We start from the raw sequence: 22,555 nt of genomic DNA, 5'->3' as shown, positions 1-22,555 counted from the left end.
AAACGTTAAAAAAAACAGCAAAGAAAAAGAAAAAAAACACTTATGACGTATATTTATCTCTCTCTCGTTCTTCCTTTTCATGAAATAACTAACCCCTGTTGAATATTGAACATTATACTTACATACATATATAAGTTCATAAAAAAAATGAATCAAACTCCTATTGATTGTATATATCTACATACATAGGTAGTAAGTACTAAATGCTTGAAAGAAAGCTGGAGTGCCCCCACCCTCCCTTCCATACACTCCTACAAACTAATCACGACTTTAATTTAAAAACATAGGTATAAATTTAATTACCGAATTATATTTATAACTAATGTTATTGATTCCAAGTTGAATCAACCTCTTTAATTCTATCTTACAATGGACTACTTGTACATACTATTAATTATTATTGACATGATCTAAATATATATATACATATATCAATTTGATTTACATCAAATCAATGCATTCATTCCTAACTTCTACTCTACTCTGAAGATGTATAGTATAGATTAGACTTAAGACATGATGATGACTCATTCCAAGAAAACGCTTTATTTATTACGTTCTCTCAATCTTTTCTTTTATTTTCCTTTCTCTTCCTTCTTTTATCCCCCAACCCCTTTACTAGTTACATTTTATTATTACTCAAAATAATAACATGTAATATTCGTAGATTTCATAAATTATTTATTGATTTACATAGAATATAGATCCATTCTTTTCATTTCGTTTGATTTATTGCTTAACAATTTTATTTTGGATCCCTTCTCTCTTTTCCTTCCTTCCTTCCTTTAGTTTTTCTCTGCATCAGGTATGGCCACATATCAATTAATCCTCAGTTTATTTAAAGAAATTCGATAACTTTATTCTTTTTAAATCTAGAATGACCACAGATTATTCACAGAATCTACATTCATAGTAAAAGTAAAGTTATTGATGGTTGAATAATATTAATTATTATTAAAATATAATTAATCCAGTGATGCAAATTGGGAGCATTTTGGGTTTGTTAAAAAAAGAAGAAACCGAAAATTAACAAGGCAACAATTTGAAAAATATTTTGGAGGACAATGGCTTAGTTGTCATGACGTTTATATTAGATCAGCTGCAATCAGCTGTGAAGAGGAGGGAGGGAAGAAGGAAATGAATAAGTAATACATATAGGCAAGCATTTCTCCGAGGTCGATCCTCTATTCCACTCCAAGCCCAAAAAGGACTTGAAATTATACCCAAAATGTCAAAAATTTGGATGAAATTAGAACTAGTGTTAGATAAAGTGTCTTGCCAGTCCTTCCTTAATTATTCGGTCCAGTCCAGGAACGGAACTATCTAAGCTTACGCAAATGTAAACCGGTTCAGACGAAATTGTTGAAAATTTTAAGCAGTCTAAAGCAGTTTTGGATCCAAACCAAAAACTAATAATCTCTATATATTATTAGTTATTTTAGAAATCAAGCTGCTAATATAAATTAGAATGGGTATGGTCTAGCATATTTGCATTATGTGTAACACAACGATCTCAATATTTTTCCCACAGCATTTGAACTATGCATACACTTAATTTAGAATCAAATATCTTATGATTGTATGGTAAGGATGTTATTGCTCTTGAAAGAAATCATATTGAATAAAAAAATCTAGCTTAATATAGTAGATAAACATTTCACAAATTGGTTTTGAGTAGTATTTTCTTGATTCCATTAAAATCACGTTTTTTTTGTTTCTTTTTGTAATTTAGTCAATCTAGTTTTGGGTAGTCAACACCCTGTACAGAGTGCGACAGGGAAAATAAACCAAAACTTTAATAACTTTTCACTTGAAAATGATATTAAATAAAGTTTTAGCCTCTATCACAGCCTCCACATGGCGCAGGTTGACAAATACTCTGGATGAATAAAATACATACTTATATATTTTATTGCTTATTTTCGCATTAAATGAGAGATAATTTATTTTTAATAACGATAGTATGAAAATAATCGGCATTAGTATTGATACTAGAACTTATGGGGAAAGCTTATGTATTTTATCTACAACCCAGTCTAGGGGGCAGAATTAAACAATAAACGATTGTTAAGGTGCACAGATTAATCCGCAAATACTACTGATTAAGTTTTAAAGACGTGGTTAGCATTATTAGAAATTGAAACTTATCAATTCTGCACTTTTAGGGGATAGACTATAATCAACTATGTTAATTTTTACATTTGAGTTGAGTGCAGGACTCCTAGTTAAGGCACTGATTATTTCTACTGTTGTAGTACTTGAAAATGATTAATTGAAGATGAAAAGAAGGAGAAGTCATTATGTAATGAATTCAAATCCCCCCCCCCCGTATTTAGTAATTAGTGTTTTCTTTAAATTACTTCAAATTGAATTAGTGACGATACAAGTTTCATCTCTTTTTCATCTTTCCTCCTCCCCAAAAAGACTCATATCATCACATATCTTTCAATTGCAGAAGGAGCTTCAATGTTAATTGAGCGTGAAATTCAATTCCTTTACAAATCATTGACTGATACAAATATTTGTTTTTGAAAGATTTCATCCTCATCATAGTACATGATATGAATATAAATACTACATATGCATAAATGTGTTAACAGAGATTCCCCCCCCCCCTTCTTTTCTTTAATACAAAAAACTGAGGTAAGGAAAGGAGCCCAAGGTTGCGTGATGATTCATTGTTATGAAAATAAGTGTGTTTATTTATTTGTTTTTCCCCATAGATCGATATCACTCAACCATTTCAATATTGAAGAATATGTTGTTACTTTGATTGTATCTCCCAAGTACTGCGCCCAAAAACACACACATACACACTAACGTGAGTCACTAAGAATGGAAGTGAGGGGGTCTTATGGGGAAAGACGTATATAGATCCAAGTGCTTCAAAAATGAGTCATTGGCTCATTAAATCCATAATGAGTGGCACATGCTCCTACTAGTCATGAAAATGATTGGGACCAAAAACATGAGGAGGGTGACATATTTCGCATATATGCCATTAAAAATGTTTTGCTGAAATTTGGGTAGTACCTACTGTAGCAAAAAATACCTTCTGAGTAATCTACATATAGACGCTAAAGGCCTTTCTTTTGCTTCCTCTTCCTCCTGTTGATAAGGGATACTGTCGTTCATGCAGTGAATAAAACAAGGGTTTATACCATATATCCTTCATAGAACATACATAACTCTCATTCAACCATGAAAAGGTTTACAGTTTCATTATTATATGTATAATATACATATGTCAACTGACGAGAGTTAATTATATATATTATGTCGTTCACATGCTGTAACTCGTATAAGGAAATTGTACAAAAAAAGAGATGAAGAATGTTGTGTAATTGTGGTTACCATAATGCAATAATTAATTGCATATTCTATGGACGGTCGATATATTATTAATAGTGTCATTTTTGAGAAATTATAGCTGATAAGCACTGTGTGAGACATAATGTAATTCAAATATCCTGTATAACCCAATGTGTTCCATTAAAATCTGAACAATTTAAATTTAAACTTCACCAAAATATAATTTATTAATTAACAATAGAATTTCAACAAAATTAATGTCTTTAAATAGATGTGTGTCTGAGATCTGTCAATAGTTAATGACGTCCACCCTTAGCGACGATGATGGATTACAGACGGAGGCGGAAGGCCTGGTATCCACTGATAATGTAGTCCTCTGTCATGGCGTCTCAGTGGCTTTGAGGACCCAGGTGTTTGGATGACGGACACTTCAGGCTTTCCCTCGACATGTACGACATGGGTTTGATATCAGGCCTGTAGGGGGTCAAAAGTGTCAAATAAGATTTCAAAACACTAATTCAAAGGAGGAGATGGGTTTCATTTATTGCTGGTGCAAAAGTGGCCTTTTCATCCACACAAGTTCTTTCCACCCACTTTTTTGATAACTCTCGGGACAGTATGGTGTAAAATCCCGATATCTCTAGCATAGACACTATTGGACTTAAAGAATTGGCTGTTTTCTTTAACTCTTCTGGATCCAGTTTTGCCTTTTGGAGAAAAGGCCCTTCTTCCTCTCTAACGTTTTGGACCTGCTGACGGCGTATACAGTGGTCTTGGATATCCCTAACTGCTTGGAGTGCTCGAATGGAAATTCGTCAATCACGTTCAAGTGTTTTTGTCTCTACTTGTACGTAAGCTAGAGAGCTCCAATTTGTTTTGTTTTGTAACTAATAGTGTATGCTTTAATACATGGAACTATATAAATTAATTTTAATCGCCCAACCTTAATTAAATATTGAATAAATGAGTGTTCAGATTTCAATGGACCACCCGGTAGAGTACTCGTAAATACATCCTTATATTTATAAATGCATAATTTTAATACATCACAATAAAATGCAAGCTGCAATTAGTAGTTGGTAATTAAATAAGACGTAGCAATTGTAACTTGTACGAAATAGTTATAGAGTTTATAGCTTTTAAAAAAATTGCAACTGTTACATAACATCTACTACTAAAAGATCACATTTCTGCGGAATTAAATTTGACTTAAATAATTATGCTACTTCATTGGGAAAATTTAAAAAAATAGAAATGAGTATATGTCTTGACTGAGTGATAAGAGTAATGAGATAATAAGAAAATGTAGTAAGACTAAGGAAAGGATATGCCTAATAGACATGACGCATCCCCATAACAATATTAATATGGACCTTCACTACCAGTAAGAGATAGAGATAGTTATTTAAACAAGGGAAAGGCGTAAGTAATTAACCTTTTACCTATTTAATAGGATTGCAAAATATACAGGGTTGTTCATTTGTTTCATAATTGGTGCTAAATTTTTCAAAGTTTAATCAATTAATTTACAATCGGATTGACTTAACCTCAATCCAAGTTCAAACCATCAACAGTTATAAATTTGGCGAATAAAAAAATCTTGAGTTCAGTTCTTGTTGTCGTTAACGAAAAAACAAGGGATTTGGACCAAAAATGGAACAACCAAATCTTGACTAAAACTTCTCCTATGAAGGAGTCCCATGTCTAGCCAATAGCCGACCCATGATGACTGGAAGGAGTTTCTAGTTATGGCCTCCTATTGTTTTTGTTGGGGAAGGCCTTCATATGAAGCAAGATGGAAGACAACATTTTAGAACCTGTAGTCCTTCCTTAGAGTTTGAGGAATCGAAAAATTGTTTTCCTTTACATAAGAAGGAACTCCAATTCATACGGGTCAAAAATATCAGGAATTCTTAAAAATAAATAATTCATTTTTGAACAAATCCTTATGCTCTACTTCAATTCCATATATCAATTTCCTCGATTATTTTGATTAGGGTTATCTGGAGTCAAAGCAAAAAGCTCTTTCTTCTTGAATTTGGAATATACCTGTCAAGCCATGGAAGAAGCATTGGAGGAACTTCCAAACAAACACATTCGTACACCATGCTACTCATTCCAAACTCTTTGATCGGACGTTGTGGCTAACGAGGGCGATTATATTGAATAAGTCATTAATAAAAATTTAAGTTAGACATATGGTCAAGAACTTGAATTATAACTACTTCCTTAATTTAATTAGACTCTATTAATTATCACGTCAATTAATACCTTTATGAGATATGTATAACGCTGTATAGATAGAATATATCTAAATTAGTTTTATGGTTCTTAAGATGGGTTTCAGTCTCGTTGTCCAGAAACTAGCTCTTTTCCCTCCTCTGAAAAATCAACAAGACCTGTTATAAACCATAAATAAACAATTAAAGGTACTAAAAAATAAATAAAATAATATTCTTACAACTAATCTTAATCTTCCCGTTAGTATTATCAATTTAAAAAATAGAATTCCTAAGATATTACTTGAATTACTCCTCAAATCCCTACAATAAAGAAATAAATATAATTTGACCCTCAAACCATTAAACCATAAAGGAAAAATCATTATTGTTATACCTGCTAATAAGACAATTCAGGAAACTCTTCAAGAATTAAGGACTATTTCATAAGAGTGTAAATTTCAAAATAACAAGGATACTCTTAATCTAATAATTGGTTCGATTGAGTAAACTCTATAATTTAAGGATTTAAATCTCACTACCTCTTTTATAAAAATTAAACTGCATCCGATAAAAGTTGTAAAACCCTAACAAATTTTATTTTTTACATGCTTGTGAGTATCTGATAATATATCGTAACGTAACAAAATCTAGATTATAAATACAGGAACTATAATATTTAAGAACCTACAATTTTTTTAGTAGCAATGACATTATGCATCATATATGAGGGGACGATCCATCGGAATCGGGAATGGAATGTTTTTTCTGGAATCAAATTCGGAATAAGCATCGGGAAAATCATATATAATTTACAATTTCAATTCTTATTTATTACTTTAAAAGTATAAATAAATAAATAAAGATTGTTCCTTTTTATTTGAAAATTTAAAATTTGATTTATTTTTTTAAATTTCCAATTTTTTTTTTTTTTTTTTTTTTTTTTTTGAGAATTGCAGGGGTTTGAGAATATTTTTTTCAGAACAGATGTGGATTTCAGATTTTTTTCTCCAAAGAATTTAATTTTTTGGAAATAACTGTGGATTTTGGAAATTTATTTGCACAAAAATTAATTTTTGTGAATAGCCATGTAGATTTTGAATAGAAAATTAAATATCATATTGTATTTTTAACTTTTGTTCCAAAAGAGTTTTAATTTTTCAAATTTTTTACAAAAAAGTTTTAATTTTTGGATTTTTTTTTTGATAAAAAATCCAAAAATCCAAGCTCCCCTTACATATAATTCTTTGCACGCCCGTAATAGTAAAATTTATTTTTCATTATTAATTAAAATGTTAAAGAATCAGAATCGGGATTTTTTTTTCTTTTTTGTAAATATTTTTTTTTGAATTAATGACTTCAAAAAGTGGGGTTTTTTGAATGCAGCTCTTTAAAGCTAACAACTTTCTTAGTATGACTCTTTCATTAAAAAGTTAACCCACTCCTGTCTTGGTCTCGGTTGAGGTTATACTCATAACATTAATATATATATATATAAGAGAAAAGTTAGGGATGTATTGATCTCAAAACTTTGACTTCCAGTCTAGTTTCTTCTTAAATCTTTAGAACACGTTCAAATCGGTCATAAAACGTCATCAAGTTCAATATCCGTTGTTTATAAATAATTATGAAAATCCAGTATTAAATGGTATTAATGTTAAATAAAAAAAACGAAAATCAACATGATAACCCTGACAATTTGAAGAATGTTTAGAAAGAATTATGCTCATTTAGGATCTTCACTACTCAGGAATTAAATTAATAATGACAACGGCTAAGGAAATAAAATTCATTCTTTATATTACCAATTCTAATATAACGGTCGACCTAAAAAACACACCGGATTTACATAATTGTTTATAAGAATAATAAATATTTTAAATAGGTCTAAATTCAGAATAATGGTAAACTATTAATGTACATTGCACATGAAAGATACTTAAAGTTTTGCTAAACTATTTCAATTGGTAAACTGAGGTATTTTACTCTAATATAAGTGAATATGATGCTTTATAAGGAGATAATGTTTTAACCCTTCACTACGTAATATATATGATGAAGTATTTTACAACCTTTCGTTGGGGCCTAAACGAGTTTAGGGTATTTGTAGTTGATTCATAACAATAATAATACAACAACAATATAAGTACTTTGTGTTCGGAGTTGTTTTCCTTTTTTTTTTTTAATATCAATATCAGACAACTTTTTTTTTAAAAGATTGAAATTAAAATTTGTAATATTTTTCAGGGAGCAATACCATTTGGGGATGTTTATACCGATTCTAAGTTCAATAATAAAGGTTGATAAAACCCTAATGAAAAATAACTTCACCTTTACCTGGTTCTACTTCACACCATCATCGTCATTCTTAAATTGTGGGTTTTTACATATATGTACCAGCAATATTGCCTCATCATTACAAAAACAGACCCGTAATGAATTACAACACAACTGCATCTAATATAAAAACACAGTGGACCCTCATCATCATCCTCACAGACAAGAATCATAAAAAGGATGTGGGCTAATGAAAGAAAACTACTACAACAGTTGCACCACTTAGTATAACAATAAATATATAGGTATGCAAAATAATATTGGCGAACAAAAGACAGCAGGCCCTGTTATTGTACATACATTTTAGTGATGCATGGCTTGTCTTAGCTTTTTTAAATTCCCCAACTCGACCCAAAACATTATATCTCATTTGACTATAATAGAAAATTTGATAAAATCACGTAATGTTTAATTATTGTTTGCACTAGATACTAATCAAACACATTTTATTTCAATATATTTCATTGCAATTTAATGAAGCTTCCCATAAATTTTGTCACTCAAAGCAATGGCTGAACCCACCATCCTCAACCATATACTAAAATCTTCGTTTCAAAAAAGGTATTCAAATCAAATTTAGGGTTACCTTTCTATGTTTGAAAAAATGTGTGCACAACTCAATGAGAGCCATAGAAGCAGGAGAAAGGGTGAATTTGCTAGAGTTTCTAGCTCATTGTAAGAGACTTGAGAGCCCTGAAATGGAGACCCTTGTTTACTAAAGAAATATGACATTTATAGGGTTAAAAAAAAACTTAACTACTGAGTGATGAACGAGCTGATTTTTGTTTCAATTGCGGGTTGAAACCCCGACTTGCCAACTAAGCATCAACCAGTCAATTACTAATACATGTACAAGCATATATTTTTGTAGTTAAAAAACCCCCGACGTTGTTTGTTATACATTTATAAAAAAGAAAAAAAAGCAACAAATAGAAGATAAGGATAGCAAACAAAAGGAACTTCATTAGGGGAAGAGGATTGAATAGAATAGAAAAACACTTTTTGATTGCAATTTGTTAATTATATAGGCAAGAGCGTCCAAAGGATTATATTTTAGGGAGGGGCGGGGGTGCTTGGTTTTTGGCTTTAATTTTTTTTTTTTTTTTTTTTTTTAAATTACAATTTTTTGGGAAAAAATTTTATTTAATTATTCTGAAAAAAAAAAAATTGCAAAGTTATATTTTTTGGAAAAAAATTTCAAAAATCCATAGCTATTCACAGACAATTAAACTTATGAAAATAAAAATAAAAAATCACAAATCATATTCTCAAAAAGTAGGATTTTTAAAAAAAAAATCAAGGGCTGTTCCCAAAAAAATAAAATATTAAATATTTAATTTTTCTAAAAAAAAATTCAAAAATACAAAGCTATTCACGAAAAATTAAATTTTTTGGAAAAAAACATTCAAAATGCCTTGCTATACACAAAAAATTAAATCTTTTCGGATAAAAATTTCAAAAATCTATAGTTATTCACAGACAATTAAATTTTTTTTTTAAATTTAATTAAATTTCAAAATATTTAATTTTTTGAAAAAAGTCAAATTTTAACCTTTTGCCGCCTGGATGTACTTCAAAGTATATTTTTAAATAAAAAGGTGTAGTATTAATTTCCAAGTCTATATCTTCTACATAATTGGGATAAAAGTTATCAATATAAGGAATATATTTTTGAAGGAAATTATATTTACTTTTCTATGTGTAGAATATTTTTATTATTTTTTATGAATTTCTAGTGTTATTATTTATATACTTTCAAAGCCATGGTACAAGGATATCAATATTTACTTTTTTTAAATTATGTGACCAAGTGGATCTTAAAGTCTTATTAATATATATATTTTTCTTATTAATGGATATTTTTTAATTAATATTACATTCTGATGCCTATCAAAGTTTATACAAATTAGAATTTTTCTTTTTAATTCATTTGATAAAATGCAGGTTGTAATGTGTTAAATTTTCTAGTAAGAATCCGAAATTCCTTGGTGGGAGGGGAGCTACAGCCCCACCAAACCTCATCCTGCGGACGCCCTTGTTTATTTATTTTGAATGGAAATATATTATGGGTATAAGTTAGTTATGTGTTATGAAGGGATGTCGCAATGCAGTAAAATGTGCCTCTTTTGGAAAGCATCCCAGAATAATGCCCTTCCATCTTAACAACCCATTAGTTTATACATATGTATACCGAGTAAGTTTTCTACGTTTTTATCAACAAGTCATCAGAACTTTCTTACCTGATAACTATATATAAGCCTATACATATATGATTGTAAGAACGCTACTACTACGTACGTATGTAAGTAAGTATGCCCCTCATAATAAAAGAGAAAGCAAAGGGTAAAAAAGAGAGAGAAAGAGAGAGTAATGTTTCCTTTCTTTATTTCTCTTCATTTCTCTACGTCAAATGTAATTTAAATATCCTTAATTACTTATACACACACATTAATGCAGATATATGTACATCAGATTTGATTTGTGTGACCCCTAAGATTACAAACATAAATGAAAGAAAAAGCAGAATACCCGATACAGAAATGCATTTTTAATGTTTTGTTTTATGTGCTATTGTTGTTTTTAAATTGTTTTGTTTCTAAATGTTGTTCCTATTACTATTGTTGACAGTGGGCAAAATAAATTTACTAATATCTTAATGTGATGACACTTTTCTTGCGGCAAAAAAAAAACTTATAATATATATTAACATTCTCATCACCCCTCTTCCCAAGCCATTTCTCAATCAGGCTTGGTGCAAGTCCATGTACAGTCATTTGTCATACGTCCAAATTATAATACATTATAATATTGTTCCGTAGCGGGATTTCACACATTTACAGCTGTACTATACAAAATTGGTGGTGAAACACGGCCTGCAGCGTCGTTATGTCATAAAAATATTGGATCAAAGAAGAGGTAAGCCCTCAAATTTCTGAGCTAATCTCACACGACCAACAAAATTGACCCACATAATAAAAGCAGGAATGAAAATAGTATTTTATAAACCTTCATCTGTACTACCTCACAACTGCGTTCTCCCTTTTAAGTGCATGTGAATTACCCTTAAATACATCATGCTAAATAAAATTTATCAAAATACTGGTACCAGTACAAAATATAGGTATCGTGACATCACTAATACAATTCAAATTAGAGGTAGTCCATCACCAAAGACTACAAATCCAAAATGTATATACCGGGTGCGGCGAAAAAATCTTTACACTTCGTGTTTACTACATAAATCAAGGTTTTTGTAAATGCGGTAAAATTGTTCCGGTAAAATACACAAAATGAACAAAAAAAAAAATTTAAAAAAATCGGATCTTCGTAAGTGTCTAAGAAGCCGAGATAATGTACCTGTACCGTCCCTCACCTAGATATCAACAACCTCAAGGACACGGTCAACCACCACTGGAATGCCATGTATAAGCAATGGGTGCAAGGCCTTCCGTGGCGCCTGTAAGCAATCATTACTGCCAAGGGAGGTTACATTGATGATTAGAGTAGACAAGACATCATATTAGTTATTTATTTTCATTTGATTGATATACCCTATTACAACTGGTTGCTGAAATACACATTGATAAAGTTCTACATTGAAAATGTAAAAATGTTTTCGCCACACCCGGTAGTATGAAATGTCTTCCTTCCTTACATAATAAATATATAATGATTAAACATATAGACGAAGGGAGAATTACCCCCCTCTTCCCATTTGAGTCAGCTGTCGACGGTAGTGTCAAAGAACGACGTTCGGACAAAAGTGAAAATTCAATGGAGTAGAATCGAGGATCAACATCAGATTAACTCATTCACACCAATATCATTACTAGATACGGAGTGGGGTTTGTGTTTATTTTCTTAATTTGATAGCTGCTGCGTATAGCTAATCTAAACCCACGTCATGAGATCTAAGCTCTCCTCTCCTCCCAAACATTCTCTAAATTGTCATGAATCGGTGTGTATACAGATTATATTTTCTAGAACTCAAAATAGGTATGGTCGTCGGATGGAAGGAATCAAGAATAAGCGCATTGCAGATTTTTAAAGAATTACTCCGAGCTCTCATAGAATAATGATGAGGCTACATACATATTATCAACTTAATCATTAAAATTATTAATTAAGACTCTACATGAATGAAAAGGTAAGTAAATGAGTGTGTATGTATGTATGTGGAAGAGAGAAAGAAAGAGAGAAAGAGAAGAGGAGAAACTTGACTTCAGCTTTCCAACTACATAATACATACATACATACATACTTCTCCTGTGTAGTACGTCGATATTGCAAAAGGTCCCTTTTATATTTATGTAATGAGATTAAATGAATATCCTTTGGGTTACAAGAGGGGTATTAGCGGATATCTCCTTTTTATCTCAGGTTGCTTTCAACACATTACTAAATAAAAAGACACGGAATTAAATAAAAAGATCGTTGCCGCCGTCTGACAATGGAATGAGGACTAAAATGGACAAAAATAGCTAAAATAGTGGTAGCAATAATAATACAAATATCTCTATCTCCATTAAGCAATGCAATTTGTCCAGTCGAAAAAGAAATAAATAATAAGGAGAGCGCAATCAAATGAAAATGTTATGCTTAAAATCGAGAGAGAGAAAGAGGGGAAGAGATATAAATAAAACTCCCAGCAAAATTTTACTCTCAATGATATATTTGAAATAAATAAATATATCTCTATAATATGTACATACTTACATTGTATATGTTATGTTGTATGTAAATACATATAGGCCTATAAAATTATAAGAATATAATACAAAATAGACTAGGTAGCAGTGCTCTGAAATACACATATATATATATATATATATATATGTATTTCCATCACAATTTATTCAACCCAACCTAATCTTTGTGAAAGGGATACAAAAGGAACCTCAAAGGAGAGAGAGGCTCACTAACAGAGCCATGGGACCTCCTCCTTCCATCATTCTCAGGAGGATATGTAAGAAAGCCCAAAACAATAGAAGGGCTTTATAGATTTTTTTAACGAGATATTTTATACTAATCTTTTGGGGCTTTTTGTTCCCCCTATTTAGAGTTTTTGAAAGGGATTTATGGGGAGGGGGGAGTATGTATTTATAAACGTCAGGCAATGATCATACAAAGAAAAAAAAAAACGGTTGAGTCTTACTTTAAGATCTATCTTTATGGCTGTCCTATACCAATTTGCTTAAAAAAAACTAAAAAAACAGCAAATTTGCAAACGACTGATCGGAAAACTAGACATTTCTACATATAACCTGCGTAACAGAACAAAGGAATTTTAACAATCTACCATGGAACTCATAGATACATGGGAAAAATCATTTTTCTTTTCGCAATTGAGTCATTCTTCTTTTATTATATCCAACTCAATAATATATCAGAGTAAAATAGGGCCAAATATATTATGTTTCCATCTTTAAAATGTGAAACTACCAATTTCAGCAAAAGATTGGTCGTGAATGCATCTTTTTATTACACATTTTAATCTCAACAATTACTTTTTCGAAAAAAGTGAATTTTTAACTTTTCAAATTTTAAATGAAAACTACGGAATTTGCTTAAAGTGTTGATTTCCAAAGAATTACCAGGGAAAAATGAATTCAAATATAATAAAAAGGATTTGACTCAAGGGGAGAAAAAAAAATGACGTCCATAGACTTCCACGAATATACAAACTTTACTTTCAAAATGAGTGTTTATAGATAGAGGCAAAGCTATACTTTGATAAACCAAATAGGGATTGAGTCTGATATGAATATTACCCTATAACTCACCTCACAACCTCCATTAATGAACACTGTTAATTAAGTCAACAAGATAAATTCTGTGGAAGGTAGACCAAAGTAAATAAGTGACAAGGGGAAAAGATAGACTAATATTATCTCAAAAGCGACATCTATTTTCATGTAGCCAATGAAGCCTTCATCAACCACTTTTTTATAGCTTTAAAAATGGAAACTTCGTTAGATAAAGGGAGCATGGTAAAACAATCGTAATAGACTAATTCAAACAAGTTTTATGGAGGGAACTTTGTCATGAAATAAATGTGATACAGTCCTTAGTCAAAAAAAGAGATTCCTAGTAAAAATAGGATTCGGTGAAGCACAGTGAAGAAAACGTATTAATTTTTTAATTTAATAATACACTATAAGAGCAGGAAATAAAAACATAGTTGGACCTTTTTACAGCCTTTATCCGTATGAAACAATTTGTAACGCCTCATATGTTCCCTTTTATTTATTTTTAACAAGATGTCCATTCAAAAGACGAAATAGGAGGGGAAAAGAATAGAAAATCACCAAGAAATAACAATAAAATGGAATCAAATAGATTTTTTGAGTTACCAAGACATACATACTCGTTATTGTGCCTTTTAAACATTACAATCAAATAAATAGTATCCATGAGGAAAACGTAGTGAAAAAGATCCCAAGAGAACACATTATAGAAGCCTTTAACTATTGGGCCTTTAATTAAAAGAAGATATATATGTATAGTCATAGATGATATAAAAAAAAGTAAAAGGATGTTGTCTTAAGGTCACTTTATTTGTAGGTTTATATATTTTTTAATCCTTTATCTCTTTATTGCGACAGTAAGATGAAGAAAGATCTAAGAAACTAAGGATTAAGTATCATTAAGTTTAATAATGATAAATATCAATGAAGATAAATGTGCGGAATATAATGAGATTAGACTCAAAACCATTTCGACAGAAATGACGAAAAATTCAAAAATAAAAAATAGCTGCCCATGTATAAATGGAAAAATCGAGTTATGTCGCAATTAATCTAGGATCAACAAATGCTGCTAGTCAAGTTTTTTGTGGTTTAGCTACTACATGTTTTTTTAGAACGTTTGTTTTAAGGATAGTCTGTTAATATTATGTATGAAGAAAAGAAAATAATAGATAAAATTTCCTTGAATGGAAATGTAGCTTAAGTAACAAGGCAATTCAACATAATTTTGTGACATGTATACTCCTCTTTCAAAAGCTAGAAATTAAGTCATTGAGTGAGAATGGAAAGCTGGGGCAGTGCTACCATTGATATATTAGAATGTTTATTAGTAATGTTAATAACATTTATTGAGCTTGTTCATTAATAAATAATTGGCCAATCAATCGCTAATTGTACAAATTTACTTTCGGTGAATCCCTAGTTATAATGAAATATATATCTAGGTAAAATTACAAACATGGTTCTTCAAGAAAGATGAAAAAGAACCATATTTTGTTATTGAATACCACTATTATTCTGCAATGAATAATTCTAAGCCATCCTATGTTAATGAAGTCTTCTTCTTTTTTCTCTTCATCATCATAAAGCCAATTAAATTCTTCCTCTTGCACTGATTATTATTATTATTATTATATAAGGCACTATTTACAAGTACTACATTCTACACTTGCAAAGTCAAAAACCACAGATGCATTATTCCTTCTTTTTTTGCTGTGATTTCGGCTCCCTCATCTGGATATGTGTACTATGGTGGATATTCTAATTAATTAAAAAAATGTCTACATATACAAGTATTTACATATGTATAGATAGATAGATAGATCTCCACTCACATAATATATCAATATACATATGAGGAAAAATAAGGAAAAACCAGAATAATGAGGTGATATTACAGAAACTTAAAAACTTGTTCACTTCCCCACTCACTTCATCATGGCTCCAATTAGAAATAACCCCCAAATATATCTTCTAAGATAGTACTTGCAAAGGCTTGGATATTCAGTACTCAGACATTATATCTATAAAAAAAGGTAGAAGTATTCATTTGGCTAAAAAAAATCGATGATCTATCTATCGATTGAACCTTCTTTACGTAATACCGTCTTTCCTCTTCTCCTTATAAAAAAGGTATGTATATAAATTATTATACATACCTATATATATAATATTATTACGAAATTTCACAAGATTTTAAAATAAATAATTCTATGTATTCTTAAAAATATATGGCCTTTAGAAGGAAGGAAAATAAAATAAAAATACGCAAAGGTTTTGTGGTTGGGATAAAAAAAAATAGACATAAAAATTGAAGGTCACTACTCTAGGTAGATCCATCCCTAGAACTAAGAGAGACAACCCTCACTCACTCACTCACTCACTCCAAATTCAATCTATACGCTATATATTAATGATATAATGAAAATGAGTCCTTACCTGAAGGATCTGGATCAAACATCCTCCTACAGAGATTCGTCCCTTAGTAGTAAGAAGGCTATGTGTGTGTACGGTACCCTCGACTCGTATCGACTCCACTCTTCTCTCTCTTAAGAAGGGAATGGAGGGTGAAAATGCAAATAATGTATTTGAGGAGAATGAAGAGTAATGGAGATGGCGGCGGCGACGACGACGATGTGGGGTTGCTTCTTCTCAAGGCCTCATTTTTCACTTCTACAACTAACGAAATCACTGCTCTATTAAAATATAATTCAATAGTACTACTACGAACAAAGAATAGAGTAAAGCACAGACACACACATCAGAGAGAAATTGTCTTTTAATATTATAATCTATTCAATTCTATCTATGTTTTAACTAAGAATAAATAAATGTATTATTATTCCTTATTATTTTAAAATCCACTTTTTTCCACGAGTTGATGGTAAAACACTGCTGACAAAAAAAAATATTTAAAGAGAAAATTTGTTCGGATCGGCTCTCCTTCGCGGCACCAAAAAATAATAAAAAAGAGGAAACCCTTCGGCGTGTGCTCGCCCTTCTTCTTCTTCCACACTTTTTCTTCTTTTTCCTCAAGCCTCGTCTTTCATAAAAATAATAATACTCTGTCTTTTACTTACTTTTTTCATATTATTATAGGAATAAGAACAACAATAGTAATCGTCTCATAGAAATAGTAGGCTCGACTTCTTGCTTAGTTATTCTTAGCTAACTTTACTATATAAATGATATTATATGTCATTAATTTCTTTAACTATTCATCTCTATTCTATTTATAATAGGCAAGAGACCCTCCTTAACTTATTTTTAATCCATATGATATTATACGTAAACAAAGTATTCAGCAATATGTATTATTATTTAATGTTTATCCCTGTTAATACCGCGCCGGTTCGAACATGAATTATTTATCTATTGACTGACTATGCATGACGTCATGAATAATATTCTCTAGGTCATGGCCAGATTTATAATATAAATTGGTAGATCGAATTGACGTTGCGAGTGCGGTTGCCTACTCCTTATACCATGAATAAATTTATTAATCATGAGGAAGAATGCAACAACGTCTTCGTCGTGAGCATAGGAATAATGCCGAATGAATGGAGGGTTACTCAACAAAATCTTCTTCTAAAGACTTTTTTTCCTTCTCCTCCTCCTCCTATTCATCCTTCAGCTCATCTAAACTAATTTATTGTGTGCGCAAAAGAAACTTTTTTATTATAAGGAAGAGAATAAATCATAATCAGTTAATTCTATTGATTATATTATTTATATTTGTGTCCCGTCAACATAATTCCAAGCTATAATGACTTTTCTCAAAATTGTGTAGGGAGTAGGTATTTATTCTTTGACGAATTATCCTCAATTACTATCAACATATTATTATTATTAACCCTTGGGTGGTTCGCATATTGCAATTAAAGTAGCTCAAATTGATATATTTCATTTTGAAAGGGCATAATAGGATTTATATCAGTCCCTTAAATCTAATAAAGATTATAAATTACAACACAAATTCTAGTATGTCTTAATTCATTCCACAACTTTGAGTGCTTACCTAGGGGCGTCCATAGGGGATGTGTTGGAGTGGCTGTAGACCCCCTCCCCCAAATTTAAGAATTTGGGCTTTTTACTTTAATTTTTTTTTCTTGTTGAAAAAATTTAATATTTAAACTTTAATCCAAGTTTTAAAATTTGCTTCCAAAAAATTTAATTTTCTGTGAATTTGTTTGAAATTTTTCTCAAAAAAATGATTGTTCGAAATTATTTGCCAAAAATTTGGTATTTGAAATATAATTTTTAATTTTTTTTTTCAAAAAATTAATTTTGTCTGAATGAAAAAATTTAACATGAAATTATATTTTTTTAAATATTTTTTCGAAGAAATTTAATTTTTTGTTAATGACTGTGGATTTTTGAAAAAAAAACGTATGAACAGCTATAGATTTTTGAAATATTTCCCGCAAAATTAATTTTTTGTTAATGGCTGTGAATATTTAAAAATTTTCCACCAAATTTCATTTTTTTTTTTTTAAAGATGTAGATTTTTGAAATTTTTTAATGAACATCTGTAGATTTTTGAAATTTTTTTTCCAAAAAATTTAATATTTGAAATTTAATTTTTCTCCAAAAATTTCATTTTTTGTATGTTTAAAGAAAAAAGTCAACAAAGCAAGACCTCCCCCCCGAAAAAAAAAAATATATATATAATCGCCCCTGATACCTATAATTCACTCAAATATGTCCCTGAAATATTGGAGTATAATACATGAGGTGAAAAAATGAAGTGGGATTTTCTCTTTTGATTTTTGTTCAAGATCGTGCTGTGTTATGTTGACCCACAACATCTGTCATCAGAATGAGTTAGTTAATAAAAAAGTATCTAACTGATTGTTATTAATGTAATTAAGAAATTCTTTCCCATACTTTTCAAGCACTCGTTCCTTTAAAAACCGATGTAACGTCTGGTTTCCAAGCTATCTAGGCTATTATCATTATATTATTTACAGGTGTTTACAATTTATCACCATCATCATTGCATCTGTTAGTACTCCCACAAAATTCAAAACAATATACTTGTAGATCTTTAATAGTCAACTGTATAGTATGTTATTTAATAACATACTATACAGTTGACGAATATTTTATGACCTGCCGGTATGTTAAATAAAAAGAAACCGAAAAGAAACATGGTAACCCCAACAATTTGAAAAAAAAAATATTTTGGGAAGACAGGCACACAGATGTCATGATGTTTTTCAGATTAGCTGTGACGAGTTATAAGAGAGTTAGAAAGGAAAGGCACACAAATCCCAATCCTGCCGTATATAGGAAGAACATACTAGGCAAGAATTACTCCGATCTATAATTCAAATATGAGTCCAATGAGGCCTTACGCCTATGATTCCTCAACAAATTCTTATTGTCACTCTTCTTCTTTTGTAAGTACACGCAAATGCTCAGTCCAAGTCCGTTGTCTATTAATGGTGAATAGGTGTTACTAATGGTTACACTATGGTTTTTTAACTATGAGGTATTAAACTTTGTGGTTATCAAGGATGTCAACAGATTGTCAAATATTTGTATAAGCTACTCTTTTTAATAATAAATGATAGAAGAACATACATACTCAGGATTATATTTGGGTTGGTTTTAGGATATATATATATAGTTTTTTAAACATTTCCAAAATCCATTGTTCACAAAAAATTACATTTTTTTGAAAAATAATTCAAATATTATGTTTTATAGAAAAAAATTTCAAAAATTCATCGCCATTCACAAAAAAAATTCAAAAATCCATAGCTATTCACAAAACATTACATTTTTTGGAGAAAAAAAAAAAAAAAAAAAAATTTTACCCCTTTTTTCGGGTAAAATTTTATCATCCTGATCAAAGTAAAAAAACAAAAAATCCTTAATTTGGAGGGACTAAATCCCCTCTGGCCTTGCGGACGCCCCTGATACCTACACTCCTAAAGAAATAATGACGTTTCTTTAGATTTTTTGTTTTTGTATTATGAATAAATATGCAAATATAAGGGTCATTCATTACCTAAGTATTTCTTATTCTATGAAATATTTGTAGAGACATGCATAAATAATCATTTATCGTTCGAATATAAGAATGGTACATATTTTTGAAGTTATACTATAGCTCACTTCCAATGATATACCTACATAATTAAAAAGTAATTACTATATATAATATAATTTATGGCGTTGTTGCCCTTAGGAGGTCGTAAACTTCCATAAATAGATAAAACACGATCAGATTAAATCTCAGTTCTCTTAAAGGAACCAAATATTCTCTTGAAATGCAATAAAGAGCTGGGGAGTTCCTAGCGGATAATTCATTTGGTTGTTTTTGGTATCGTGGCAAATTGGTTGTGGGGAGTAAAGCGTTGTATTTTTAAATCTACTACTTTCAGTATGTTTTGTTCTGATTAATATATAGATTATACACATAATTTTAGATAATATATAGTAGATGACGTTGATTGGCTCATTTAAATTACATTCATCACATTAATATCATATTTATCATTGATTAGCCTTCATTTATTTTAAGAGTGACGAACAATAAAAATTTATAGTGCATTTATATAATAGTGATGGGACGATTAATCAGAATGGGGAATTGGAGATTATTCTGGAATTGGAATAGGGAAAATAATGTTTATTTTGCTATTCTGATTCCTATTTATTACTCGTATTTAACCAAAGTTAATAGAACTACAAGGTTTTATCATATTGTGTGAACGACTGATGTTTGACTTACTCTGCGCTTTTTAATATTAAAGTCATAGTGTATGAGTGATTGCGTGTTTTGTCAAAATCTAACTTTCTTGCCCGAAAGTCGGTAAAATACATCAAACTGAAAATTCTAGCAATAGTAACGTCATAAACTATGATTGGTTGCATGTTTTGTCAAAATCTGCCTGTCTTACCCAGCAGTCGGTACGATAAATCAAATTAAGTCTCTAAAAAAAATAGCAAACATAAATGGGTACTTCAGCTCATCCCAAATCTTTGAATATAAAGTCATGTATCGAACAAATATGAATGTGGATAATTTATATTTTAATTGTAAAAAGAGATTGGAAATGTATCTTTTCCTTGATTATTATTCAAGATTGCTTTTGTGTTGATAGTCTGCATATGGTATATGCTCTTACAATAAACTTCTTAAGTTTATTGTAGTATAATCTTGATGGCTTTTGTTAGTGTGCATAAAGTATCGGACGTCGCTGAATTTGACTGTATCAGAAAAAAACTTTTAGTTATTACAGGGTGCGCAAGCTGTGTATGCCGCCATTTTAGCGCGCTTTTTTGTACAATAAGGCCACTTAGGCAGCTGATTTTTGTTTTTGTTTGATAGCTTGTTCAAACTTGAGCCCATTGGGAAAAAATAGAATCAATTGTCGAAATTGTTGATTAAACATTTGGAAAAGGCACACAGCCCTCTTTCATTCAACATTTGCGTGTGCTAAAAAAAACAGAGAGTAACCCTCCCTGAGGATTTTTGCAGAGTTGTAAGTCCGTGTTGGACTAAGTGTAGAATTGAAAATCCACTTCAAATAGTTCTTGCCTTTGTCCTTTATTATTTTCCTTATCCCTACATCCGTCATTAGCTGATCTAACGAAACGTAATGACAGCTATTCTGCTCTCCTTCAAAACATTCTTAAAATAATATGGGTTACCTAATTGATATTCAGTTTCTTTTTATATATATATATAGGCCCAAAATAATCCTAATTAGTATCATTGTCAATATAAGAGAAAATCCAATGTTGTCAATAATTTTTGATTAAAAAAGAAAAGAGAATACGTTTTATGGGTGTGAATATTTCGAAAATTGAGTAATAAAATATCAATACAATTTGATTCTTTTTCCTTTTTTGATTTTTATGGCTTTTTTTAAACGTCGATATTCAGGTGTCCACAGGGGGTGGGCTGGAGTGGCTGTAGCCCCCCCTCCCCAAATGAAGGAATTTTGGCTTTTTACTAAAAAATTAAATTTTTGTAACTTTTTCTCCAAAAAATTAAATTTTCTGTGAATAGCTATGTACTTTTGAAATTTTTCTCCGGAAAATTTGGATGTTTGAATATTTTTACCAAAATTTTTATATTTGAAATTTAATTTTTGAAGTTTTTTTTCCAAAAAATTTAACTTTATGAATAGATATGGATTTTTTAAATTATTTGTAAATAGCTGTGTATTTTTGAAATTTTTTTCCCAAAAAATTAATTTTTAAAATTTTTATCCAAATAATTTAATTTTTTTATGAATAGCTGTGGCTTTTAGGAATTTTTTTCCATTAAATTTCTACAAATCAAGCCCCTCCAAAATATAATCCTGCAGAGCCCCCTCTACTAATACATGATTTACTTTTAGAACTTTCAACATTCCTACTTAGTGAATATATTCATTCCAAATTGATTGATTGTATGGGAAAATCTCCTTTATCCTTTCTCATGCTAGATTCAAAAAGAATGGAAAGTATTTTAAGTCATGTTATTTATATAGCTCGATTCAATATATTCAAAATCCTCAAACGGGAAAAGGAAGTAGCTAAGAGATTAAAAAGTAGATAAATATTATTTATTTGATTCAAAGGTACTACAAATCATACATACAGGGGCGTCCGCAGGTGGAGGGCTGTTGGGAATGTAGCCTCCCTCCCCCCTGCAAATTAAGAAATTTTTTAGTCTTCCTATTAAATTTAATATTCGATATTTTTTTTCAAAAAATCAAATATTTGAAGTTGATTTTAACTTTAAAATTTAATTGTATGTAAATGGCTTTGGATTTTTGATATTTGAAATTTTTCTCAAAATACAAAATATTTTATATTTAATTTACTTTTAGAAAAACGATTTTTTTGAGAATATCCATAGATTTTTGAATTTTTTTTTCCAAAAAATTTAACATTCGGATCTTTTTTCAAAAAAATTTAATTTTTCAGAATTTT

At 30.2% G+C, this 22,555-nt stretch overlaps 1 protein-coding gene across 39 annotated transcripts in view; it reads right to left on the bottom strand.

The window, feature by feature from the left end:
• LOC121127432 (muscle calcium channel subunit alpha-1) overlaps window positions 1–17,097 on the bottom strand; it is a 111,126-nt gene extending 94,029 nt beyond the window's left edge. For 32 of the 39 annotated variants that reach the window (XR_011783189.1, XR_011783192.1, XR_011783191.1 and 29 more), the window contains exon 1: window positions 16,055–17,097. Coding sequence is in view for 34 of the 39 variants with exons in the window: in XM_071892769.1 (XP_071748870.1) it covers window positions 16,055–16,076 (22 nt within the window). In the remaining 5 variants the exon portion in view is untranslated. The remainder of the gene's footprint in view (window positions 1–16,054) is intronic. The other 7 variants (XM_040722779.2, XM_071892774.1, XM_071892780.1 and 4 more) reach the window with 1 other exon arrangement.
• Between the last annotated feature and the right edge of the window lie 5,458 nt (window positions 17,098–22,555).

The sequence above is a fragment of the Lepeophtheirus salmonis genome, chromosome 13 (genome assembly GCF_016086655.4).
Source record: "Lepeophtheirus salmonis chromosome 13, UVic_Lsal_1.4, whole genome shotgun sequence".
Classification (NCBI taxonomy): Eukaryota; Metazoa; Arthropoda; class Copepoda; order Siphonostomatoida; family Caligidae; genus Lepeophtheirus; species Lepeophtheirus salmonis.
The sequence above is the reverse complement of the archived record's forward strand: the minus strand, read 5'-3'. Positions and strand labels throughout refer to the sequence as shown.